The following is a 26,741-nucleotide window of genomic DNA, read 5'->3' as shown; positions in this document are numbered from 1 at the left end:
ATGACCGCGATCCTGCCGTTAACGACGCCAACAACAGCAAAAAAATCACACACACACACAACCACACACCAGAGACGGTACTGGGTGCGGTGTTGATCGAGGAAGGGAAGTGTCCAAAAAAAACGACCCCCCAACCACCATGTCGCGCGACGTTTGCGGGCATCGTGTACCCCGATCGTGCGATCGACACAGTATTTGATTGACCAGCGGCCGCAACGGTCGCAACGCAAAGATTCGCACGCGGTTCCAGGTGACGAACCCCGCAACCGAAAGGTCCGCATCCGATCGATTTCGGAGGCACTTCAGTACGCGCGTACGCTCTCTCCCGCTCTCGCGTTGCTCCATTCGCTCTCGCTCGCGCTTTCTTTGCCGTGCCGTGCGGACCCACTCTATAGCCGGTCCGGGTCCAGTGTGGCAGCAGTGCCGTCCGGCTGACTGTAGTCGCCGTTTCAGTCTTTAGCCGATCGTCACCGATAGAGGATCAGCAGTCACAGCAGTGTCCCTGTTGGATGGTAGGTGGACGACGACGACGGTGCAGAACGCGGTGAAAACGTTCTGTCCAGCATGTGCAACAGTCTGGGGATGGGGGAGATCAAATTTGGTTGTGTCAAGTTTTACGTGACAGGAAATCGATTGGGACAGTGAATAGTGCATTACGGTGATTACGGTGGCGCGTGCATAATAGGACGATGGACATATTTGGGTTTTGGAAAGCGAAAAGAATACAGCTGAATTGGTTGCTGGAATAAGCGATGATAGCATTTCAAGTGTCTCTTAGTTTGTGTGTGGGATAAATATTTGCAAAATTTTCAAGCCAAAAGTCAAATTTAAAGCCACTAAAAGCTGCAGTGAAAACCGAGCATTGTAGGGATTTAATTTAAACGCTTTTTCCCTGTATTAAACAGCCCAGCTCGCAGCAAACAAGGAAGTGAGAAGATAATTTCAATCTTGTCGACCCTAGGCAGATCATATCCTATAATTGATACGTTCGATAATTATTGTCTCCCTACAGGGCAGCCAATAGTTCACCCTTCATATAAAGCCTTAATGGCCAATCATAATCGGCGCGACATGGTGTCATAATCCACAGCCCTCCCTTGCACGAGTCCACTTGTAACGATCAACTGCTTCCGCCACAGAGGCAAAGTTACACACGCGACACAGTAGTTGATTGTGGGGCCAGGTTCCACACGTGAAGCGATAATCATTCTCCACCTCCGAAGAGCTTTAATTAAAAAGAAAAGAAAAATAGATTTCAAGCTGGTTTGGGTGCGGAAAGTATCCGCAACAACCAGAACCAAGGGGTATGAAATTATTCCTTCCCAGGAGGACTTGTTTCGACTCGTCGTCGTCTTAAGGCTGTTGAGCAATAGCAATGGACACGGTACAGATGCCGTGCAAAATGTTGCTGTTATGTAAACACAAATAACGCTCGCTAGATGCAAAAGATTAGAGTTTCCACGTGAGATGTGATAGTTAGATTTCCAGCGCAGACTTCACGATGGTCTGGACGCTTTTTGCCCTTTTTCTCGGATCAATATCATAATATTTATTTAAGGCAATCACTCTTTTTAAACTTAACAGATAAAACATCTAAACTCTGTGACTGTTTTTTTCTCCCCCATCACAACAGAAAGTGCAGTTTACCAAAAAGAAGAACAACCGCTAAACCCAAGTGTTGCAAGTGAGCTCTGTGTGTGTGTGTGTTGAGTGTGACAGTGTGACAGTGTGACAGCGTGACGATGACGGTTTCCATGTACGACGATGAGCCGCTGGCACAGACCGGTGGCCAACCGGACCAGCCGACCCCGATGACGACCGGCAAGATCGACGAGCAGCTTACCGCCATCCAGCAGTTTTACGACAAATGTAACGTCTTCATTACGGGCGGAACCGGATTTCTCGGCAAGAGTGAGTATACGAGCTTTTTGCGCTCAACTTTATTTCGCGCATTAAAGGGCGCACTACGCCATCCTTGCCCAAATCGTATTGCCGATCGGCAAGCATTTTAATGCAATTGCGCAAAGGCACCACTTAAAGGATGCTCGTTGAGTGTTTCGTCAAGCGCGCGCGAGAAAGCGCGTGAACCCAACCCAATGCTGCGCGCGTACCTTTTGTTATGCAGCCCTGTTATGTTCCGGCTGACCTCATTGAGGTGGCCGACTTTGTAATTGACAATCTGCGCAACCTAACCTAGTGCGCACATGAAGCAGAAGCGGAGGAAGAAGCAGTGTACAAAAACATTACCGCGGGTTTCCGTTTGGCCGGGCGTCATATTTAATATAGATGTTTACTTAACACACCGCTGCATTACACCATACGAGAGAGTGAGTGTGTGTGTGTGTGCTTGTGTTTGGTGTTGTAAACGTCGCCCTAAGGGCGTTTGCTTTTATTTATTCTTTTGCCCGTTCGGGTGGGCTTTCCGTTTCGTGCGGGTGGGAAAACTACGAAAACGAACCCTCCGAATTGGACCTCCCGGAGGCGATTTAGTTGCGATTTTTGTTTTATCTAGCTTTGGTCCAAACCGTTGCATTACGCATGTGCAGGGCAAGAATGCACGACGGCCACACGACGTAATCGGTGACCCTTGGCCAAAGCGGCCAGCGGAGCGATCCTCCGCCCTCCACCTTTCACCCACATACGTGAGCAATATAACACTCACACTCGGCACGGCACGGTTCGGCGCATTGATCGTTCAATTGCACTAGCACGTTAAATTACGCATAAAACTCACCATCGACGGCTTGCAGCTAAACAGTCCTTGAAATGTTTTACCCTTTCTCTCTTTCCGTCTGTGTCCTTTTTTTTGCTGTACGCAATTTCGCCAAAAATAATGGCGTCCCGAGTATTGTCGTCTCTCTTCAACCGTCCAACCTTTAAATCTACCGTTCGTTCGCGCACCACCCGTTCACAGTGAACGTGTAAATTTTGTTTACATTTCACCGCCTTTTCCCATTTCCCATCCCCCTACCGGCACATCGACTGTAATGGTTTGACTCTGGGAACAAGCGACGAACTCGATGAGAGGTTTTTTTTCTGTGGGTTTTTTTGTAGCTGTTTATGAGGTTCAATATTTGTTTTTGGAAGATGACTAGACCGCTCCAGTCATACGATCGACGACAGATCATCATCGAAATCGTAAATCGTATCGTACTGCATTTGCTGTGCCTACTGCAGCCTAAAACTTGCGACCATTCAACAAACGAGTCGTTTCAAAAAGCTTACTTGAACCCTCTTATCGGTCATTATTACATACCAATGTATCCAGAAAAACGTTCCTCAAACCAAATCTCTCTCACACAACGCTCACTCTTGCTCTCCCCATGATCCTGACCCACTGGAACGGCTTGTGCGCGTACAATGTTATGTAAAACGCAAAATACCGCCCCACGCGGTGCATGTTTACCTTTGCGCGTCGGTATGATTTTTGCTTCATCTTCACCTTGACCGACAAACAGAATTTTCGACAAATACAGGGTGTGCGCGCGCGCGTAGAGGAAATAGTACAACTATCACTTTCCTTACAATGCTGCTACTTCAGCCAATTGGTAAGGCTGGCGCGCAGATGCTTTGGGTGATTTGGGTGTTTGCTTTTTTTTTCTGTGTGTCCAACTACCTTTCACCAACCCAGTGATAGTAGTATGTGTGTGGTATCGTTGCACACGAAAAAACGCAGTACAGGGCTATTGAACATTAACCGCGTGTTTACAGCAGTAATGGGCAGCTATAAGTATCTATAAGCTATTTATGCTCGTTGGCAGTCATACGCCACGTGACGCCCTTATCCAATACGCTTTCGTCAACAGACACACCAAGATAAATGAATCATCCCATAAAAGGTACAGTTAACGCTGGAACGCAAAACCGATCAAGCAAATTGTCAGCAATTTGTTAAATCTTGAGGTGAGGTGAGCGGACAAATCTGTGTTTCAGACGTCTTACAGACTTTGTCCCCTCACGTATAGACGTCATAACGACGTTTGCTTGTGGTAGTAGCCGTTGTACAGAATGTTCAAGAAGAATTCAATTTTTGGGAGGCATTTATACCCGAAAATCACCTTCAATTTGTTTCACCACCATCAATTAAACCGGGGAAATCAAACAGGGGAAAAGCACACGCGGTTTGCACCAATCTTTCATCCACCAAATTGGTATTTCCCTGTACGCCAAACGATACACTCATAAATTGGGTTTTTTCTGGCCACCGAGCTCCAAAATATTCCCCAAAATTTCCCCCGCCGATCGATAAACCTAATGACGACAGCAAACACAGGTGGAGTTTATGCAAATCCTTCACCTTGAGAACGATGACGTTCGGGCGGCCGGTCGCGTTGGTCAATAATATAATTCGCACTAGACTTTACGCACGCAGATGGTCGTTGGCGCGTGATTTCGATTCTGATCGTTGCTTTTTTTGTGTGTCCAGCTGCACGTTGTACGTCCACCGTTCTTCCCATTCTACTGTCTTCCTTCTGTGTGCTTGGCAGCCATGCTGGCACCAACGGGTTACGTGTACGTGTGTGTGTGTGTGTGTGTGTGTGCGTGCTCCTACCAGTCGCCCGATGTTCTCGTGAATGAGCTCTAATTGGCTGCATTGAGAGTGGGACAGCAACAGCTGAGTGGTACCGTTTAGCATATTGTTATGCAAAACAAAAACCGCGAAAACCAAGAAGTTCCTTTGCTCTTGTAGCCACACGAAAGACGTTTTGTTCTGTTGATTAGTATGTTAAACAATTTGTCGTTTTTTTTTCCTATTATGACGTCAGATGTGTTCAGACGGATTAAACGGAATAAATTGACAAAATAGCTCAGTACGAATTGACAGCTTTTCCTCGGCGCTGATCGAGTACTCATGGGCCTAAGATGCTTATGTCGCAACATACCGTACCAACTTTGTCCTCAGCTGTACTAACGGACACGAACGGAGGCGTACTGGCCACAAGCGAACGTAAATATGCATATAAATTCCAACGAAACATACCGTGCACCTCTCGCTACGCTCAGCAGCGTCCTGTGGTGTTCCAGCGTTCCCGTCCCGTGCAGCGTGCAGCGAGTGCAGCGTGTCGACTTCAAAACCTGGAACGAAAACCGAAAAAGGGTGTGGAAATTTGTAAAACGAAAAAAAGCAACAAAAAACTCCCCGACAGCCCGGTTTTCATTTCTGGTTTTCGCACAGTGGCACGATCTGCACAGCCAATTGACCGCACCGATTGAATTGAGCCACCGTCCCTGCCACTCGGTTCAAGAATTGTCACGGCACGGGCTTACTCGCTTCTCTAGGCGGTACGGGGCGATTGCAAACTGATTTCAAAGCTTCACCAAACACTCACCACACCACCAATCAGCTGTTTATTCTGCACCAGCACCGGAGCGGCTTGGGACCCGTCCAGAGCCGGAGTATGTTTTGAAAGGGGGGACCCGAGCTGCACCCGAGCTTTCACCGCAAATGAGTAAAGTTCATCCAAGTAGACCGAGGGACTGGCTGCTGCTACTACTACCTACGGGTATCAGGTTACATAATTTGCACCATGGTTACGGTAGGATGGCAGCATGCTGCAACCGCACGGAAGATTGGCGACACACAGATGCCGTGTGTGTGCATGTGTCTGTGTATGGGTGAGCAGGCGAAAAGGAGCCACACTACACTACACATACCCATTTTTGTCGGCACTTTCACACATGCACACACGCTGAACAAAACAGTGTTGTAGCGCCCGCGTACAACAAAGTACACGTGTACTCATATACGAAAGACTTCAATGCAGGGCACGAAAACGAACCCTTCATTATTGGTAACTCTTTTTTCAGTTTCCAATCCTCTTTTTATCACCCACAAAATATCTTTACCGCAAAAGTGAACATATTCTCCCTCTTTTCGTCCCACCAAACTGATCGCGGCACCGATCGGAGAGGATCAATTTTATTGTCGCAAAAGGGCGATTACGGGGTGGCCCCCCATTTATTAGATAATTGCCTTTCCAAACGGCCTTTCCACGTTCCAATTGGCACGACCATGCACGCCAAGCGAAAGAAGTGGTGTTTGAATCCGTTTAGTAGCGTTTCACATACAGGATAGTAAAGGGAGAAAGATTAATGCCCTTCAATAGCATAGAGCCCTCATGCGGTATTTCGCATCCTAGGCTTAGGTTAACAACCCGCTTTGCTCTTTTCTCTTTGCATCCGATCCGAGCCATCATGTAAAGATGTAGCTCATTATACTACACCCTACTTCTAGTTTGGTCTCTTCTGTTGATTGGTTTTATTGCCATTCCGATGGTAAATGATCGCAAAGGGATTTACATCCAATGATAGAGACTTTTCTCCAAAAAGAAAAACAAACTAGTAGAATCAACCCCAACTCAGCGGACTGGTGCTGCGGGTCGTGAATCATAAAAGCTCCCCCAGAAGCAGCAGCAGCAGCAAAGAAACGGCAAAACAAAAGCGCTCGGGGCACACACGTGGGCATTTTATCGGATGCCACCCCTAGATGCCAGTGTCCCCAGCATAGTTCCGGCTGGTTCGCGCGTTGTGTGTAACACATGATACTTTTGTTTGCAGAAAAGCTGGTGTCAGCAAGAAACGGCAAGCGAGAAACTATACAATATTAACTAGCCAAATAAATTCGCTGTTTAAAAAGCAAACCAGTTATTCAAATGAGAAGAAGAAAAAAAAAAAACAAAGAATGCCAAACTTGCCAAACCCGAAAGAAAGGGGACGCATCTCTCGGCGGGTGGGCAGACGCGTCTAGCCGCACGATCCCGAGCAGAAAGCTTATAATGATATGCCAATCGGTGCTCGGTGCTCGGAGAGCACACCTCCACCGGGGGAGGGTTGAAAACCCAAAAAAGTCCACAAAAGTCTTCCCAAACACCTGCACGTGGCCTCCCTCGGTGGCGGGATTCGGATACGGATGACCATGATTTTGGGAAGCTTTTGCTAGATCCTTCCCCAACTGTGCCTAGTTCAGGGTCAAGCGTGGAACGGCATTCGTGCTGGTTTTTGGTTCGACAAACGTTCGGCTCCTTACCGTCTGACGTTCGACCCGTATAGCGTTGTTATCGCTTCCTTGCGAACAAAAAAAAAAGCGTATGTTTCCCGATTCTCCCGATGCGACCCGAAATCTTCAACCCGTTTCTATAAGGTATCATCCTCGCCGTGAAACATGGCTGCGACTAGCGATCGCACTCCCAAGAGTGCGTGACGAAACCTGTTTCTTGTTTTGGGGGAGATGATGGTTTGATGTCTCCTTTTCTCTCTTTCTATCCCTCGGTCTTCCACCTATTTCACAATATATTCCGGTGTCCCTTAGCAACAGGAAGCGCGGACAGGCATCATCCGATTTGGGCAGCATCCGGTGCCGGTTTTTGAGGTGCTTCCAAAACAAAAAAAAAGATGTCCTCCGCTTGTAAATCTTTTTAAAACACGACGAATTCGACATAAAAAATAGGCGAGTTTCACACGAACAAGCTAATTTATCGCCTTTCAATGCTGGCCTTTCTTCTCGCCGTACGTTTTGGAGATGAAGAAGCTGCGATTATCTACTTTTACCCATGTTTCGTGGTAGCTGATCTGCATGAAACATGCAGCTATGCAAAAAAAGAAAGCATTTTCCATTTCCAACAAACTAAAGACTACTGAAGACACTAATATATTTCTCTCTCCTTCTCGCCCATCAATCTCCAGCACTCATCTACAAACTGCTGACCAGCTGCCCCGGGATCGAGAACATCTTTCTGCTGGTGCGAAGCAAGCGCGGCAAAGACATCTTTTCGCGGGTGGAAGAAATCTTCGACGATGCTGTAAGTAGGCGCGATGCATCTCCGCAACCCTAAATAAATACAAAAAAAAAAATACAAAAAAGAAAACCCTCCACAATTAATCGCCTACGGGGTTCGTCGCCTACTTTTCCCCCCATTTCGCAGATGTTTGACAAAATGAAGCAAGCCTGTCCGAAGTACGATCACAAAATTCGCGCCGTCGCGGGCGACTGCATGCAGCCGGGCCTGGGCATCAGTTCGTCCGATCGTGAAGTGCTGACGGAGAATGTATGTGTTCGGCCCACAGTGTGTGTGCTAATGCGGGGAAGACACAAACTTATGTGACGTTCTTTCTTCTTTTTTCCTACCCCCTCTCCCCCAAAAACAGGTCAACATTGTGTTTCATCTAGCCGCCACGGTGCGATTCGATGAGAAGATGAAGACGGCAATGCAGATCAACGTGAAGGCGTGCCGGGACGTGCTGGACCTCTGCCACGACATGAAGCACCTGAAGTCGGTCATCTACGTCTCGACCGCCTACACCCAGTGCCCGCAGAGTGTGGTCGACGAGCGGTTCTACGAGCCGCCGCTCGAGTCGGAAAAGATGATCCACCTGACCGACTGCGTCACCGATGGCATGATCGAAAAGATCACCCCGGTGTAAGTAGCTTCGTGACGCAATCGGGATCTGTTTTCTCCCAGCTGTCCTAATACGCCTTTACCCATCGTTATTCTTTCCTCCATCCCCCCCATATGCACAGACTGCTCGACAAATGGCCCAACACGTACACGTTCACGAAGGCGATCGCCGAGGATGTGGTGCGCAAAAACAGCCGCGGCATGCCGGTCGGAATGTTTCGGCCCGGGATTGGTAAGTTGTTTTGCTTGTTTGTTTAATTGCACACGCAGCAGCGGAAATTTTGCACAATCGCCCAAATGACGTACACCTTTATCACACAATCATCATTACGCGCCAATATGTTTGCAATCGGTGACATCGGTGAGATTGCAGCCACACACCTATGTTGATTGTAAACACTTCAACAAACAACTACTCCCTTAACAGACAACAGCCCTGTTCGAATATCCGCGTTCTGCTCGCGCTGCTCGTCGAGTCTCGGGGTTTGTCGTTTCGCCATCATGCGTAGATTAATCTAGCAGCTGCACTTGCACCAGCAGCAGCAACGATCGACCCCCCCCCCCCCCCCACACTCTAAATGCGCACCAGCAGGTGTGTCCTTCGTGTCGACGACCGATGGCCACTCGATGCTCATGCCCACGGACAGCACCACCGATTGTGTGTCTTTGCGCATTGCCAAAGGTCGCGCGATCACAGAAAGGCCGGCGAAATTGGCATGCAAAACCAGTCGCCGCGGACGCGAAGGAGACGCGACTTTGTTGCCGCCGCCACCGCCGCCGTCCGTTTGGCAAAGCGCGAGCGCCTGGGTATTAATCGCCAATCGAACTGGTTGGCTTCTGCTGCGTTGCGCCATTATGCATGGTTCGGGCGAGGCTAGAGCGGACACATTTCGACACATTAACACGGTGGGAGTTGCCGATAATGATTCTAACGGATGTGGCGCAAAACGAAGACAGGGCGTCCTTCTGGGGGGCAGGTTCTTGTGCAGGAATGTGCGTTGCATAACTAAGCCACTTTCTCCTGACGTAGAGTTGGTCAGTTATGTTACTCCACTCTCCGATAATGGTGATCGTGTCTTGATACAGAAATTAGCAAAGCTTACACCTGCTGCATTAGAATGTCTGGGGGTAGTACGCTGCAGGGTTTGTCCGATCCCTAAAAGCACGTGGTGTGAAAATTAACAACAAAGCGCGAGAATAGAATTAGCGTGCGTGCGTTCTGGCGAGTTGTTCTTAACTGCACGTGTACGCGGGCCGGGTTGGAATGCAAAAATCTGGGAAGGGCCACCGCAGCAGTGTTTGCATTTAATGATATCCCTGCAGAGCCTGCCATACGATCATACGATCATATCCCGCCAAGTGACTCACCGGGTTTGAGCTGTGCAGCACTTTCAAACCTTCAAGTGCTGCTGTTAAGTTGTCTTGAAGGCTACAGCACACAATAGGCGGCCAAACGCGAAAACACGTGACGTTCTAGTAAGCACACAGACGCACAGGCCTCGATCAACCTTGACGGTCGATGGTACTTACAATTCAAACAAGCAACAATCATCATCATCATCATCATCCTCCTCCTCTCGCGGTCAGCATCTTTCACCATCTCTGCCGTTAGAGATCACGTAGACGCGTACAAGCCACAACGCCTCCCCATACAAAAAAAAAGCTTGTGGCAGTGGCCACATCCGAAACCTGAACGTTGTTTTCGTTGCGCCGTTACCTGCTGCCCGCCTGCCATTGACATTGAAAACGGGCGCGGGAATGGTCGGGGTGAACGTGTCCCCAAAAAAACGCACAAACGCGGCCTCCTCCGAAGAGAGCCTGTTTTTCCTCCCGGTGCGTATGATGCAACCACATCTTCAGCGCAGCCGTTTGTTGATGCTGCTGGATTACCTCTGCCCCTGGGGCAGTGGCGGAAACCATACAGACTTTGGCGTTTAGTGAAGGATCGATAATTTGACGCGCGTTGCGTATTTTTGGGGGTGACTTTTTCGGAGGAAGTTGTTTAGTGCACTTTTGTGTCGGTGCGGGATTTACCCTGCGTACCATGTGTTTGAAGTACTGGTTATTACATCTGGCCTTACCAGCGACCCAGGGGGCGGGGAGTTGCCGTCCTAATTGTCGCAGCTGCCGCCGCCGCCGCCATATCCGCGCAGCGATGATTTATGACTGTTTGTCCAACGCGTTAGACGGTCTTCCGCGTCGACTTTTTTGTTTTTTTTTTCAGAGCCCACCGCAGTGTGCGTGCTCTATCATACCAAGGTTAGATCTCTAACGCTGACACTCCATGACCCCACCTCCTCTCCCCAAATCATTATAGGCGTGTACGCGCGAAGCCACAATTATCCTAACACTTGAGCTTTCCTTGAGAATGGCGCTCCTTGCAGCGAACAATTAGTCTGTCAGCGGTAACGCGCATTTCTTCAAATTGCAATCGAACGTCCCTGATCGAACGGTTGCTACCCCCTTCCTACTACCTAGTTTGCGGGACAGCAAACGCGGTGCTCTGCGCGGCAGATGCTAACGATTAAATTGACCGTCAATTTACGCCACCCGATGATCCGATGATCGGGTTTGCTCAAGGACGGCCTGTATTCGGCGCAGCGGCTAGCTCTCCATTTTTATGGGAAAGGTCACGGTCCGCGATGAGCATTGGGCTGAGCCGAGAGCATAACTGCTATCCTTGTAAAGCATATCTTCTGCGAGGGATGTTTTTTTTTTTTTTTTTTTTGGTGTGTACAACAAATAAAGGCATTAAATGGCGGTGGCTGCTTTGCATACGTTTTGATTAGTAGTTTGAAATGCATTGAGTGTTGATTGGTTCCGGTTCGAACCGGTTGCGTCAATATGTTGGTCATTTATGCGCATAAAGATGTTGGTTTGATTCGTCGAGTTACGAAGAGTGATTAAACTGAGCAGAGGAATCCTGCTACAAGCTAGACTCAAAGCAGCAGCAAACGTTTACATTTTCGACCATCATCATGGACATCATCGACTCCAAGCAGCAGCAAACGTTTACATTTTCGTCCATCATCATGGTCAACCTGACTTTCTGCATTGCTTTCTTTGCCAGCTAAATAAACATCCGTTTATGTAGCGCTAGTATGAAGGAATTAGTACTACCTTTTGAGCCTTAGCAAAAGCTTACTGATAACAAAAAAAAAACAACTAACTTCATAACTAACCGACAGATCACGAAGCATTAGCCCCAAAAGAGTGTGGTCATCATCCGGGCGCAACTAGTGTGGGAATGATTTACATAAAAATCGTTCCCTAAACATTTCTACTCCCGAAATAACAAGTTTTTCTCACAAACCAGTTTTTTTTGAGGAACCGGATGAGGAACCCACCAGGTTTACACAGATAGCTGCGCTTATGAATGATTTTTAGCAGGCCTTGACCGACTACGGTTGGATTTTGTTAAAGAAGAAGAAGAAGAAGAAGAAGAAGAAGAAGAAGAAGAAGAAGAAGAAGAAGAAGAAGAAGAAGAAGAAGAAGAAGATGGAGAAGAAGAAGAAGAAGAAGAAGAAGAAGAAGAAGAAGAAGAAGAAGAAGAAGAAGAAGAAGAAGAAGAAGAAGAAGAAGAAAAAGAAGAAGAAGAAGAAGAAGAAGAAGAAGAAGAAGAAGAAGAAGAAGAAGAAGAAGAAGAAGAATAAAAAAGGAAGAAGTGCAGAATTTTAGGAAATCTAATAGACCGGATTTGTGCAAAAGAAAGCTTCTTATTGATGCTCATTGGTTTGAAAACAAAAAGGAAATTGTTAAATCCCAATCTTCAATAATTGAAATTTTAATCCATATTTGATTATATCCCGGCTTTAAACACAAAGAAACATGGGAACAATCACACACATTATCTTGTGCTACAGCTCAACTACTGATGCAATGTTGCATCCTATCGGTTCTCGACTTATAAGATTAATGTGACGACTACTTCAACGAATATGCGCTGAAGTTGAATATCACGATTCTCGCCTAAAATGCATATCATATACCGATAATGTTGTAGAGATTGGTAGACAATTGATTTGAGATAGGGCAAATTATTCATCAAATCAGAACACTTGGCTCCAACAAACTCCCACTGGCTCCAAGAACCCGCGTAACTCAAGAAAAGACTGTATTTCTAAAAACATAACATCCAATATTTAAGCACAATTTTAAGTGAAAAGTTAAAAAAACACAACAATTCAGCAGGAAGAAATGATCGCAATGTATGGATTCAAGTAGACAAATTTGGTCACATGTCAAATTTAAAAACAAGACGATAATCCAGCTTCGTTAGATAAACAACATAATTACAAATCTGAAGAAGTACCTTTAATTTGAAGCGCAGGTGAATGATCTTTCAAAAAAAAAACTTGCCCGCCAGAATGTAAACAAAATCATAATCATCCCCAGTCACGCGAGCTTTTATATATAAAAAGAGAACAGATACACTAAAGGTGTCATGACATGCTTTAATGAAGACATTCAAAGCTATCTTCCAAACAAAAACAAAAAAATAGCATAACGATGTAAAAACCGCCTCCTAAGACTTTGGTTCCCATACCCCGTTGGCTACAACAACAACAACAACAACAAGTCTCACCACAGTAATCACCCACTTCACCCAGCGTACGCTACAAACACACCAAATCCTCCCCTCGTCCCTCAATCGCTCCCAACCGAACGACAGTTTCATTCATAAATGTTTACCACCGTTTGGAGGCTTTTTTTGTTGTTGTTTGCTTTTTGCTGCTTCGGTCATCTAAGAGAAGAAGGAAAAAAACCGCAAATCCAAGCGCCTCGGGCAAATCAAGTGTTTGGAATTGAAGAGTTGGGTGTACAACAACAAAAAATATATAACCCCTCCTCCCACCCATATATCGCTCATCGCACTAGTTAAACGATGGCAATTAATTACCACCAGTCGCAAAAATAGCACCTCCCCGCAGCACGATGATTAGTAGTATTGGGTAGGTTCGTTTACTACTATTGTCACGCATGACGGAACCGCCCTCATGCAAAGGAGCAGGGTGAGAAAATGGTATAAAACGGAGCGTTTGTACTGATCTGTTATTGTTCCACAAAGTGACGAACAGAAGCCCCAGCGCGACCGTGACTTTGCCATGCTCGATTAGCTACTTAATCCGGCGTGACTTTGAAGAATAAAAATCAAGCGCCGGCAACATGCAGCAGCCCTATAATAGCCCTATCGAGCAAAACATGCCTCGTGGCGCAGAGATGGGGCTTCATTTGAATACTGCCCTCATGTCGGTAGAATTGTTTCTAGGTTACCAGGAACTAAACGGCTTCACTTGTTTGCGACACTGTTTTGCTTCCCTGACGTCATTCGAGCAGCAATTAATTTCCTCCAAACAACCATGAAAAAGGGATTACTTTTTGTTGCTTTGCTTGCTTGCTTTCTTGTCGGGCACCGCCGCTAGAACTTTATGTTGACGGAAGTGTGAACTCCAGACCGACCGACCGTGTGCGGGGTACGTACCGGACGATGTCGCAAATATTTTCCCTCCGCAAAACGTGAAACAAATAACAGCCGGACACCCGGATATTAACGGAAAGTGTCCTAAAACAACGTCAAACAGCAATGGCGATTTAGCAAATTAAGGTGCGACGACTGGCCGAAGCTTTTCAAACATGACGCGATCGCCGTCACCATGTTGATCGTCACCTTTGGTGAAAACGGTGTCGATTGTTCGCTTCCGCAAACAGTGTCAGCCTTAGCCGGGTTGTTTAAGCTCTCAAACTCGTTACTTGGTGGGTTTGGTGTTTGATGGTTAAATGGCTTTTGATATTGTAATAACTGCAAACATCAAACCATCCTGCCAATGATCACCGCTGCCGTTCAATGCAGATCGCTCACACTCGTTTCTAGCGCATAATTCAGCCCATAAACCGGTAGTGATTACCCGGGCACGATCGAGATTATGTCCCGTAGTTGCCCAAGCCGACCGGTCACCGTAATAACGCGCAAATACACTCACACACGCATAGAGTTTGGCCAAAAATTACAGCATTTGCCAGCGTGCCAGCCCGGTGGACGCTTCGGACGCGCGGGTCACTGATATCACCATCACCAAAACCGATCTGCTGGCCGGGTCTGGCTTGCATCATGGTGCGCACGGCACTTGTCCCACGGCCGGTGCATATGTTTGATTATACAATCACTCGGTCGGGGTACCCGTAGCCTGTACCCGTCTTGTCGTCGTCAACCTGTCCCTGTCTGGTGTTGTCCGACCGACCGAAAGCGGTTGGCGCACTGTTTGTGCAGTGTGCTGCTGCTTCTGAGTGCGTTCCGAGCTGCACACACACACACACACACATACAGTCGAATGACACATTGTGCCCGGGCTGGTGGCTTCGAGATTGATTACCGCCGGCCATTGCGATGCGATTGCACACACTTTTGCTTAATTGTATTCCAGTTACATTTGGCACTATTTTTGTTTGTTGATGACTGGTGAGGTGTTAACCGAAACGTGAAACCCCGACCCTGAGCTGATAGTGTGAGTTTAGCAGCTTTGAAGCTATTGAAGGAATTATGCAAATTGGGTTTTATGTTTAAAAAATATCCAATAAATTACCACAGGCCATTTTGGATATGTGATGTATCATTTTGTATAAGCCGCGAAAGTTCAGCCACACATGTTTTTAACATTAACTGCTTTCTGAATTTAAATCCATCAGATCATATTCACGAATTCAATCTTTGAGGATGATTTCTTATAATAAAGCCAGAAAGGTCCATCCAAAAGATATGGAATTAGTAGCAACAACCTAAGGTCTAGGGTCAAAGGGCCAGGATACCTTTCGATGATTCACTACGGTGATTAAACCTTTTTGTCATGACAGTTTCAACTCGCCAAAAGAATAAATGTCCCGCGAAAGATCTGCAAAAATTACAGGGTTTTCCAACTTTTTGTATTTGCATCACAATAATGTTCCAGTTCTTCCACATGATTTTCAACACGTCTCAAGCTGTATTCAGTTTGACAGTTCTTTGTGATGTGTTAAAAATCAGGTGTAAGAACTGGAACAAAAACTGAAAAAAAAAACATCTTGGAGGAGGTGAATCTTGATGTGCACATTCGAAAGTGTCTTGGAAAATCCTGTAAGTTCTCTGAACTGCACAATAATTACGTCAGGAAAAATGTTGAGTTGCACAGGAGAGTTCAGATCTTTTTAAATCCTTTTTGATTTTTGGGATAATATTTAATCTGAACATTTCTTCAATAGTATCTGTTCCTAAAAATGGGTACAGTATACAAAAAAAAGGTTCAGTATCTTGTGGCCTCAATATGACCCAGACATTTAACCTAATTGAACCTACTAGACAACTTATACCAGACCGGTGTCGTTGGTATTCTCTTTCAATGCCCCCAAAATATCCCAAAATATCCCGTATAGGTGATTATGGGTGTCATTATGAGTGAACCAGTTAATGACACACAATAAACCCAACAAACAAAAAACACCGAAAAGTTCTACAAAAAGCATGTTAATGACAGCTCATCTCATGGATCTAAGTATAATGCAAAAAGTTAATGTCCCAATATCTAACAATGTCGCCAATAGATGACGAACATCATCAAGAGGATATGACCTACCATGATCTGTATCCAAACTGTGACTCAAGTCAAGTTCAAACGAAAGTCTTCCCGTTTTCACTGCAGAGTGAAGTCGAGGACACACCGTGTCTGCTTGATGTCTTGAACGAACTGTCTTGAACCCACAGGTGTGAAGTTTTTGAGCTGTTGCATTGGGCCATTTCTGCAGAGTATTCAGTTAAGTCCTCCGCCGACTAACCCAATTCCTCACATGATACATAACGACGACCTACCTTGATCCCGTAGCGCTGTTAACGGAATCGATTTATTGCAAACATTCTATTGATCAAAGATTTGATTTCGGGTGGCTTTGGTAGTAAAACAAACAAAAAATATATGGCAAATAATCCCACGCTAAGTCACCGGAATTAGGAAAGTAAGTCGTAAAACCTAAAACCGCAAGCGCAAATCCAGCGACCTTCGAAAGATTCGGCTGCCCGTTGGATGCCATTAGCAGCAACCAGCGGCGCTAGTTTCTACGACACAGCAGCCCACTCATCCAAGCATCCAAATCCATGTCAAGAGAGAAGAACACCTTCAACCGAACCACACGGCTTCGATCTACTATGGCCTCGGGAGCGTCCGCGCTACCGACCGGCCGGACCCGATTGGTGTCTCCTGAGCAAAACGGAAAAAAGTCAATATTGTACCAGCGCGTGTGTACCGAAAACCGGGGCGATAAATGAGCATCGTACATCGCAAGCAAACATGCCAAACCCCTCCCCCTGCAGCCGTGCATCCATTTTCACGAAGGACTCACGCGTGATGGCGATGACGGCCGGCGATAGCACACGCGGGTCGGTCAAGTGATTACGAACGCGCGTGTAACACACACCGCGGTGAGGTCGTTTGCCCACGATGTCCCCATCGATGTCCCCACTCGTCCAAGCTGTGAACCGGGCTGGCTGCACTAGGGAGCGTTGGGCAGATTTTGCACAACCGTTTGCCGTCCCTTTTGCGTGTGTCAATAATAGGCGACCAGTGTGGATGGTGACGCATCCATCGCCTGGCTGCTCCAAAGGCTGGGCCGCACAGGTGTCGCTCCCAACGTGTCACTCCCTTCCCAAACGGCCGGCCTTTTGCAGAGCTGAGGCCTGTGTGCACCAAGCAACAGCAAACAACAATACATACGCCCCGCCGAACGGTCGTTGCCGACTCGTCACATAAAAGGGGCCAAACGGCCCCATACACACAGACACTGTAAGGCGACGCATCGCAGTGTGCTTTGCTTTGGCTGGGTTTTGCAAGTGTCGCAATTTCGGCACCGTACGAGCGCGAACTAATTGGTATGTATCGATGGGTCGAGCCGGTCATTTCAACACGACGTCCGCCAATGCTTTGCTGGGGAGTCAGGCCCATGCTGCACGACACGACGCTGCCCTTCGAGCCGTTACGCGCTTCGTCCAGAATTGGACGTCCGATTGTGACGGTGACGACACGCAGTGGAGAAACTGCTGCTGGTGTGGATTTTGTTCATTCTTGCGGTTCCGCTGCAAAAAGAAAAGAAAGGAACCATGAATTGGAAAATTCTGCAACGGAACTTGGAATGTTCTCCAACGTGTTAGAACGGTTTTAAGTGTTTTTGTTACGGCCTTTTTTTGTGTGGTGAGGGATGGTTTTAGACTGCTTTTACCACCCCCGATGTAGACGGCCTCCGGTGGATGATGGTGAAGGTAACCGTATCGTCATCGCCTACTATCGCAAAACTGGTTCAGTAGGCAAATTTTGTTCCTCCATTCCACAAAATTCGGCCGTCCAAGCAGGCCGGCCGGGGAGTCGCCGATTTTTTTGCACCGTGCGATTCTCAACTCCCTCCACCAATGTCAACCGTCCGCCCCGGTTTTTGGCAACAGTTAAGCGCATGCGTTAACCTTGAGCAAAACCGTCTACCACCGGGACCGGAACGGCACCGAAGCCGAACCCAACATCCAGCAGCTTCTGCCGAGGATGGATGGAATATGTTTTTATGCATATGAAGCTGTCGTTATCGGGCGAAATTCGCACCACAGACGAAATGTCAAGTTTAACCGCAAAACGGGGTGCACAAGCGAGCGATTTGAAGGTTTTAGATGCGCATCAAGCATAATATGACCCACCATGATGGCCATGGTCGTGCGGGAAGAGACCCCGTGTGTAGTAGCGGATGAGCACACACACACACACACACTCCCACCTGAAAATCTAGCAAACAGCTCAGGGGCAGAGGGAAAGTAGGCACTGATATTGGCTCATTAGCTTCCCCGAGCACGTGACGGGCATAACTCACCACGTTAAGCCTGCAACGTGCATGTGCCCGAATCGGTCCCGGGTCGATCGGGCCAAACAATTGGTGCCACTGGATTGGAACCACGCGCGCACACCCCGCAGAATGGTGGCGGGCACGATTCTTTCAAGCGACACTATGGCGTATGCGCACGAGCTTCGTGCGCACGCCATGTGAAAGCGAAATTGGGCGAAATTTTTGGAAAGAGGAATTCTTCCCAATCGGGTTGTGGGTGTGACGACCTAGATAAAAAATGAACGATTGAAAATTGATTTTTCTTCTTTTTCTCCCTGCCAACAGTCATTGCCACCTACCAGGAGCCGGTGCCGGGATGGATCGACAACTTCTACGGCCCGACCGGGGTGATTGCCGGCGCCGGAACCGGTGTACTGCGGACGCTGCGGGCCGACCCGACCAAGGTCGCCAACATGGTTCCGGTCGATCTGTGCGTCAACGGTATCATCTCATCCGCCTGGGACATTGCCGAGCGGTTCCGAACGTAAGTAGTCCGGCCCGGTAGATCCAAGCCAAGCTTTGCTTGATCAACACTGAAAAAAAACTGGACACCAACTTCACTTTCAATTTTATATCTTTTTTCCAGCGAGATCCTGCCCGATCCGGAAATTCCAATCTACAACTTCTGCACCGAGCCGAACAATTGCATCACCTGGGGCGACTTTACGCACACCACGATCAAGTTTGGCTCGATGTACCCGACGATGAAGGCGATCTGGTACCTGTGCTACGCGAGCAACCCGAACATTGTGCTGCACTATCTGTCCATCATCTTCCTGCACTATGCGCCCGCCGTCGTCTGTGACATCATAGCGGTGCTGATTGGACGCAAACCGAGGTAAGTGTGAAGGGGCATAGGAGCGGGAATATCTGCGATGAGAGTGTGTGTTTAAAGGGTCTAAAGGGAACGCTGACAAATGGTCCACTGCCAGAGATATTCCGATGTGTATGCAAATGATGCGCGAACAACTTACGAAACGAACTCATCAACTCCACACCTTTTGCAGGCTGCTGCGAAGCTACAAGAAGATTCACCGCTTTATGGACGTGATCGAGTACTTCTCGATGCGCGAGTGGGAGTTCAAGATGGACAACATGAACGGGCTGTGGCGCAAGCTGTCGAGCGCGGACCAGAAGCTGTTCTTCTTCGACATGCGCCAGATCAACTGGGACTACTTCCTGGAGCAGTACTTCTGCGGCATCCGCCGGTACCTGCTGAACGATCCGATGGAAACCGTCCCGCAGGCGGTGGTGCGCTGGAATCGGTAAGCGAAAACGGTTTAGCGTACACACATATTTCTGGTTTCAATTCTAATGAGCTTTTTGTGCTCTGTTTGCAGCCTCTACTGGGTACATCAGGCCACGAAGGTGGTCGTGCTGCTGCTGCTCTACAAGCTGATCATGTCCGTTTGGGGTATGATGAGCTAAGCGGGCGGCACCATCGCTCAACCGTACAGTTTTTCTGGCTTTATATATATAGTATGTGTATGTACTACCTGCATAGAATGTAAGGTATTTCACCAGAAGGAAAGGGAAAGGAAGACAAAGCGACAGATATGCTATTTATGCTGCAACCACCGCGTTGCGTTGCACACACCGAGCTGGACAAGGACGAGCGAATGCTGCATTTGCAATGCATCAATTTGAAGTTGTACATTTAGCAGGACCTTGCGTGAAACGCAACTCAAGCGAGAGCCGCGCATACCGATTTCAAGCAGTTTCGGTAGAAGTTAAGATTAAGTTAAGACAGACATAGAAGCGTAAGAAACGGTGTGGTAGTACAGAGAATACGAGTACTCTTATCGCACGTCCACGGGCCCCGGCACAAACCAATCAATTTCAATCAAGTAGAACTCATCCACCACTAATACTCTAGAGCAGGGAAAGGGAATATGCTTTACCTTTTTTTCACATAAGAGTTGGTTTTGTTTTCTTTCTGCTACATACTACAGCTTGGTATACACAAACGTTATCTATATTGCATCGAGGCAGGGTTTATAGAACCATACACAGGATATGTACCACCATACACACAGTTCGCTAAGGGTTTACAGTAGCTTTTGTTGTTTGTGGTTGAGTTTTCTATTTTATTACCATTTTAGTAGTAGCAGTAGTAGTAGCGTTTGGATATGTGATTGGATTGGAATGACGGGATTGCGTAGTGCGAGATCGTACCGAACATAACTGACCGTTATTAATATTGGCCGAGTTTGGAGGTTTGCTAGTGTGTAAGCGAATCTTTGTACAAGTATGTGAAATGCAGGCGACTTTTACCAATAATCAAATAAAGTGCGTACAAAACATTAAAGCTTGATTTTGCTCTATCTCTCTCTCTCCTTTCTTAATTCTTTCTTAATGTATCTGTTTTTCTTTCTCTCTCTCTCTCTCTCTCTCTCTCTCTCTCTCTCTCTCTCTCTCTCTCTCTCTCTCTCTCTCTCTCTCTCTCTCACAACTCACTTCTGAACAACCGATCATCCGATGGGAAGACATCCAAGTAACATGATTGACGCAATACATCCAAGTAACGCAGTTCACATACAATTCATCCAAGCAACGTGGTCGTTCAACATTAACTCTTGAGTCGTTGAGTTGGTGAGATTTTCAGAGATATTCGGATCAATCAGAGATTTTCAAAGATCATAATCGAAACGTATAATGGATTCGTGTGATGCCGGGTCCCCTTTCGACAAGCTGCCTCCGGAGGTGAGTAACTACTTTTAAATCAATCCTAGGCAGTGTCAGCTCCAACTCTATTTCGCATTCCAGCTTATTTGCACCATATGCGATTATCTTGATTTGGAGGCGTTGAAGGCATTGTCTCTTACATGCCACCGGTTGGAGCAAATATGCGCGAACCAATGTGCTCATCGGTTTTTCTTGTGCATCCGCGAGAATAGACTGGCATATTATAACTATCAGCTGGGAACAATTGCCGAAAAGGTGGAAGAGGCAGCCATTTTGCTGAAGACTACAAAACGTCGCTACCGTCGGGTTCATCTCGATGTGCAGTACGAGCCTGAGGCCGATAGTATCGAGCATATGCAAGCTATACTCGACAAGCAGTTGTTGCAGCAACTGGCCGTGCTGAAGCTTGATCTACCGGCTTTATCGGGAAATTTGGCCGTACATCTGTCGGACGCGGTGGCCAAGATGGACTGCTTGCTGGAGCTAGACATCTGTTATCGACATCAGTTGACAAATGTCAATCTGCCTTTGTCCAGTGACTTGAACCTTATCAACCGTTCACTGCATAATCTGTCCCTAGACTACGTTTGGCCGGCCAGGATCGATTGCCCCAATATGCAGAGCCTTGCCGTTAAAGGGCCATTCGATATAGAGGCTATCGTAGGTAAGCAGTATGCGCTGCACGGTGTTCGGGAACCTTACTGGAAGCTGAAGCACATAAAAGAGCTGGTAATTACTAAACATTTACAGAGTAATCCGTTTCCCGATTCTTCGGCATTAGCTGCAAGCTATAGGGTACAGTTTTATCGACAGTTGAAACACCTTAAAAAATTGTACTACAACTTTAACGGCGCGTCAGATTGGATATTGCAGACCATTTGCGAATCTTGCGTCCAGCTGGAGCTCCTATATTTCCTAATGCTAGAAGTGGAAGACCGGAATTCGTTACGCTTCCTTTCGAATCTGACCAACCTACGAGAATTGAACATTTTAATCGCCAGAAACGTCATATCATTCGCTGACGTTCGCTTGCCCAATCTGAAAAGGCTTCTATTAGACTTTGTGGAAATTTACTGGCCCCCAGTCGAAGGATTTGATTCAATCGAATGGCTGAAGATCAAAGCCTTTCCTTGGCAGGAGAAGCAAATATGTGATCTTTTCGCTGGGCCCTTGAACCGTCTCCGCTTTTTATGGATCAAGCTATCAATAGATTTAGAGCTCTCGTGGTATAGAAACATATTTGCAGCGCTCACCAAACTGCCTGCGCTGAAAACGCTCGTACTGCACAATATGCCATCTTTGAATCACCTCAATGTAATGAAACCCTTACTGCAGTTAACTAAACTAACAGTTCAACTTTCTTTCGGCAGCGACGGAACGACTGTTCCGGTCGAGGTTCCAATACTGGTGCCCAACGTTGAAAGAATCAAAATTTGTGCAGACAAGGAGTTAGAAAAGGTGCGTTGGAATAAAAACGTTGCTTCAGTACCTAAAATATAACCAATCAACCTATTCCGGCAAAGGTTGGAAATGCAAAGGTTAAAGTCTAAAGTGAATTATTTTGTGCAATAGAGGCAAACTATCAGCAATTTCGTTTGGATTTCCCCGTATCGACTGGTGGGCCGAAATCGGTCTACCGAAAAAAGAAACGTTATAATGCGTTATATTTCATCCGATTTTTTTCATTACGGTGATTTTTCGGTGTGTCTGGAAGTGACCATAACCGCCAAAATAATCTGGCCATACTGGCCAGAACCATCGTTTGACAGTTCGTGTGGATGAAATACCGCAAAAATTGGCCACAATTTTTTTATATATGGACTTTTACGCAAACTATTCCAGATGTCGCCACTGTGGCGCTGGCAGACCGTCTACAGTAGGCGGAGTTTCTCGCCCGCGAAATTCCAGTTCGTGTGTTTATGGCCGAACATGGTTTTATGACCAAACACACTGTCAGCCAGATGTTTTAAACCCAATGTTTTCGCAAAACCACATCTACAGGAAATCACCCCTTGACGCTAGCCGAATGTAGCATAGCAATTCGTCTGATTTTACAGATACATTAACAATCCAAGCGTTAATAGGAGCGGAAATATAATGGAACCCTCCGATGCCGGATCCCCTTTCGACAAGCTGTCTCCAGAGGTAAGAATGCAGCTTTTAAATAATTCCTGGATAGTTTCATGGTTCCGTTTCACCTTTCAGCTCATTTTCTTCATTTTTGACCATCTGAATCTCGAATCATTGAAGGCAGTTTCACTAACATGCCACCGTTTGGAGGAAATGTTTGCCGACTACAGTGCACGTCGGTTTGTGCTGAGCAGCCGCAAGAAAACCAACCGAAAAGAAGATCTTCCGCCACTGAGAAACGTTTTAGAAACGATGGAAGAGGCAGTCACACTGCTGCAGCGTACAAAACGTTCCTACCGCCGCTTTCATCTCGACGTGAGGTGTCACCCTAAGCCAGGCAGTCTCGATGATGTGCAAGCTGCCCACGACAAGCTACTCGCGACGCGCTTGATACAGCAATTGGTTGTGCTGAAGCTAGATCTCGGGTATGAATTGCACAAAATTGCCGTAAAACTTTCGGGTGTGGTGACTAAGATGGAAAGTTTGCAAGTGTTGTACATCGGACATGAAGCTACGGATAATCCGTACCCGTTTAGTCAGCTGAGCCTTGTCAACCGTTCACTGCAAAAGCTGTTGCTGAGCAACGTTTGGCCCGGCAGGATCGATTGCCCCAAAATGGGGAGCCTGAACGTTTCGGTGTTAGAAATAGATCTGGGGTCCATCATTGGTAAGCAGTATGTACAGCACGGTGGCCAGGAACCGTACTGGAAGCTGAAGCAGCTGACAGAGCTGGTAATGCAGACACTATCGAAGCATCGCTCACTTTCCCTGCTCGTGAGAGCCAATTCAACGTATGGGAGTCAGTTTTATCGGCAGCTAACACAGCTTACGATATTACAAGTTCACCCTCTGTTGGTGACGGATGAGACGCTGCAAGCCATTGGCGAAACGTGCGTACAGCTGGAGCGCCTGTCGCTCTCGTATCTGCGCATGATAAACCCGGCATCCTTCCATCACCTCTCCAACCTAATGAACCTGCGACATTTGGCAATTAAGGACAGCAACAAAATGTTATCGTTCGCTGGCTTTCGCATGCCACTTCTGGAAAGACTTGAGTTGGGAGACGCCACCCAAATTGATTGGCCATCGTTGGCGCAGTTTGCATCGATAGAATGTCTCCTGATTAGATGTGATTCCTCACAGCTGAACGGACTGTGTGATCTGTTTGCAGAACGCATGCGCCGGCTACACACGCTATGGCTCAAGTGTTACTCCTATTCAGATCGGCCGCGTTATCGAGAGCTAGCTGCGGCACTTCCCAAACTGCCTGCGCTGGAAACGCTCGTGCTAGAAACTTCTGTATATTCGAACTGTTTTATTTTTCTCAAAACAATCGAACCGATGCTTCGGCTGACTCGACTAATTATATGCTCTTTTCCTTCTCGGCGGCATGACATTGGCCAACAGGTTGCAACACTGTTACCCAACGTTCCGAATATCGAAATTCGTGACTTACATGATGTGTACGAAGTAAGAAAAAGTTTGAAATTTGTAACGATGGATTAGATTTGTAACGATGGAGCTAAGGTTCCAATTGGAACCTTTGAGTGCCTTTAGTAGGTTTATTCAATATTAGTAGGCGTTAGTAGGCGGATTTAGAATATCAGGGGCGCTAAGCGGTACGACGAATGGAGGCCCCTATAGATGATGATAGAGCAAAAGGGAGGGTCAGAATATCGATCTACGGGGCCCCTACATCGACGGGCTCCAGACGGCCGCTTAGTCCGCCTACCGTTAGATCCGCCGCTTAACTTTATCTCTTTATCTTTATCTTTATTTAAACTTTATCTCTAATCAAAGCTCGTTAAACGATCACATATTTAAGCGCCATTAACAACTTACCAATCAATAACAACTGCTATATGAAACTATATCAACAATGTTACTTAACAATTATAAATATTGAATAATAATTACTCAATAAATAATTAATCTGAATTAAAAAATAGTAATAAAACCTCTTGAACAACATGATTGAAGATCCCACCCCATCCACCCCAACCCTTCCCCTTATCCTCTTTCCGACACCGCCTCAGAACCTACCATAATCACGTGCTGCCCTAATTTTTGTAAGGTTAGGAACGTAGGTAAGAAGTATTATTTAAGTATTTTAGAAGGTAGATAACTAAAAATGAATATGAATATGAATATTCTGTTCCAGACCTTGGTCAAGAAGATTACTCCTCGGCAGATGCTCCAAAAAACGGGACGATGATCTCGAGGTAGGAAATATCTTCCACTTTCTTTGCACAGTGTATTAACATTGGATATTGTTCAAGGACATTGAGCCTACCACTGATTCCTCAGTATATGGAGATTGTGCTAAAGGAGCTTGTTGAGCTGCTAGGGACCTATATATATAACGGACTTGAGCCATCGGTCGACTCGTGCCGTGAACAGAATGTGGCGCCATAACGCCCGGTCTTGTGCTGCAAATCTCCAACTGGAGACACCAATCCGGCGCAAGTCTGCTTCGAGTGATACAGGGGAAGGTATCTGAGGTGTTATCCCTCTGAGCTGAGCTTCTGACTTAGCTCCAGCAAGTGATCTACTCAGTACGTTATTGCTGGTTGATTCAGACGGACAGACATAGTCAATGCGGTTGATGACATTGGACAAGCGATTCCTGCTCTAATTGCGCCGCTCCCCGGATTCTGTCCCCGGATTCTGTGAGGTTTCTCATCACTCTGTTCACTTCTGTATCTATCCAACCGAGCTCAATTCGTTCTTTCGTGTTGTTTTTCCTTCTCTACCATCAAAAATGTACCTTAGCGTATGGAAACAATACTAGTACTTTTATTTTATCGCTATATTCCCATCACCGTGATTCGACGTTCTTGTCACTTTGCGCACGCTATCTTCCACGACCCACGGCACGACACAACCTTCGACCCCATTGGGCGCTGGGTGAAATATTGCATCAGTGCCGGCCCGTCCGACAGCGCCCGTTGCATAAATGCATAATTTAACGACCTCCTGCCCCGTACGCAATCTCTACTCTTGCTTGGCGCCAATCATCGGCAGATAGCGGTTGTGGTAGATAAGACCGCGGGCAAGCATTGCGCAGGACAGCACGCAGATCAGTCCCGGCGGCATGAACTTGCCCGAGCGGGCCCACCGCGACCCCATCATACCGGCCAGCACCAGGGCCGTGCCGATCTGCAGCAGGGGCCGGGGCGGCTCGTTCGACGACAGCAGCGCACCGTACCCGAGCAGTGCGCCGAAGGTAAGACCGGCTGCCAGCGAGGGGACGGAACCTGTACCACAAAACAAAAAAGGAGCAAAACAACAACAAACGTGGATGAAAATAAAGTCTTTCGGAGGATTGCGAAACATCTCCCCCCGACCGACCCTTCCACACAACAAACCTGCTTTCGCGTATCCGACAATGCCACCGGCGGCCACCGTTGCTGCGTAAGCGAATCCAAGAATATCGGCCGGCATTTTCACAGGTTAGAATTTGTTAAGCTTTACACACACAAAAAATCACTTGTTTTACGATGCGCAACTGCTGAGGGATCGTGTTTTTCGGGAGGTAGAAGACGGCATGTAAATAAACTTTCCGCACGATCCGGCTGTCACTAGCCGCGGCAAACGTCAACGTCAGCGGGACCGCGTTTGACAGCTGCCGAAGGGTGTGATTGGATT

General features: G+C 47.0%; 4 protein-coding genes across 5 annotated transcripts; 3 read left to right on the top strand and 1 right to left on the bottom strand.

Annotated features, from left to right (window-relative positions):
* Positions 1-186: 186 nt before the first annotated feature.
* LOC1280904 (fatty acyl-CoA reductase wat) lies at positions 187-20,586 on the top strand. Its single transcript, XM_320774.5, has 10 exons — positions 187-512; positions 1,634-1,911; positions 7,684-7,799; positions 7,923-8,045; positions 8,146-8,417; positions 8,519-8,628; positions 18,564-18,762; positions 18,865-19,116; positions 19,286-19,543; positions 19,619-20,586. The coding sequence occupies exons 2-10, from the start codon at positions 1,743-1,745 to the stop codon at positions 19,704-19,706; spliced, it is 1,587 nt and encodes a 528-aa protein (XP_320774.4). The 5' UTR covers positions 187-512; positions 1,634-1,742; the 3' UTR covers positions 19,707-20,586.
* Positions 20,582-22,508, top strand: LOC3291420 (uncharacterized). Of its 2 annotated transcripts, XM_061655853.1 has the most exons (3): positions 20,582-20,981; positions 21,045-21,692; positions 21,823-22,508. In XM_061655853.1, the coding sequence occupies exons 1-3, from the start codon at positions 20,934-20,936 to the stop codon at positions 21,880-21,882; spliced, it is 756 nt and encodes a 251-aa protein (XP_061511837.1). In that variant the 5' UTR covers positions 20,582-20,933; the 3' UTR covers positions 21,883-22,508. The 2 variants fall into 2 exon arrangements, with proteins under 2 accessions (XP_061511837.1, XP_552512.2); XM_552512.4 differs by having other exon boundaries at positions 21,045-22,508.
* Positions 22,509-22,663: 155 nt separating this feature from the next.
* On the top strand, positions 22,664-25,050 carry LOC1280905 (uncharacterized). The gene is made up of 2 exons (XM_320775.5): positions 22,664-23,108; positions 23,169-25,050. The coding sequence occupies exons 1-2, from the start codon at positions 23,061-23,063 to the stop codon at positions 24,597-24,599; spliced, it is 1,479 nt and encodes a 492-aa protein (XP_320775.3). The 5' UTR covers positions 22,664-23,060; the 3' UTR covers positions 24,600-25,050.
* An 817-nt stretch (positions 25,051-25,867) lies between these two features.
* LOC1280906 (transmembrane protein 14 homolog) lies at positions 25,868-26,693 on the bottom strand. Its single transcript, XM_320776.4, has 2 exons — positions 26,462-26,693; positions 25,868-26,350 (listed from the first exon to the last, which is right to left on the bottom strand). The coding sequence occupies exons 1-2, from the start codon at positions 26,535-26,537 to the stop codon at positions 26,088-26,090; spliced, it is 339 nt and encodes a 112-aa protein (XP_320776.2). The 5' UTR covers positions 26,538-26,693; the 3' UTR covers positions 25,868-26,087.
* Positions 26,694-26,741: the final 48 nt, after the last annotated feature.

This window comes from Anopheles gambiae, chromosome 3 (assembly GCF_943734735.2).
Source record: "Anopheles gambiae chromosome 3, idAnoGambNW_F1_1, whole genome shotgun sequence".
Lineage (NCBI taxonomy): Eukaryota > Metazoa > Arthropoda > Insecta > Diptera > Culicidae > Anopheles > Anopheles gambiae.
This window is presented reverse-complemented; position numbering and strand designations above follow the sequence as displayed.

Coding starts and splice junctions, on each gene's coding strand:
- LOC1280904 (XM_320774.5), top strand. CDS start 1,743: ATGACGGTTTCCATGTACGACGATGAGCCGCTGGCACAGACCGGTGGC. Junction 8,046..8,145: donor GTGAAGTGCTGACGGAGAAT/GTATGTGTTCGG, acceptor CCCCAAAAACAG/GTCAACATTGTGTTTCATCT. Junction 18,763..18,864: donor ATTGCCGAGCGGTTCCGAAC/GTAAGTAGTCCG, acceptor TCTTTTTTCCAG/CGAGATCCTGCCCGATCCGG.
- LOC3291420 (XM_552512.4), top strand. CDS start 20,934: ATGGATTCGTGTGATGCCGGGTCCCCTTTCGACAAGCTGCCTCCGGAG. Junction 20,982..21,044: donor TCGACAAGCTGCCTCCGGAG/GTGAGTAACTAC, acceptor TTCGCATTCCAG/CTTATTTGCACCATATGCGA.
- LOC1280905 (XM_320775.5), top strand. CDS start 23,061: ATGGAACCCTCCGATGCCGGATCCCCTTTCGACAAGCTGTCTCCAGAG. Junction 23,109..23,168: donor TCGACAAGCTGTCTCCAGAG/GTAAGAATGCAG, acceptor TTCACCTTTCAG/CTCATTTTCTTCATTTTTGA.
- LOC1280906 (XM_320776.4), bottom strand. CDS start 26,537: ATGCCGGCCGATATTCTTGGATTCGCTTACGCAGCAACGGTGGCCGCC. Junction 26,351..26,461: donor TGTCGGATACGCGAAAGCAG/GTTTGTTGTGTG, acceptor TTTGTGGTACAG/GTTCCGTCCCCTCGCTGGCA.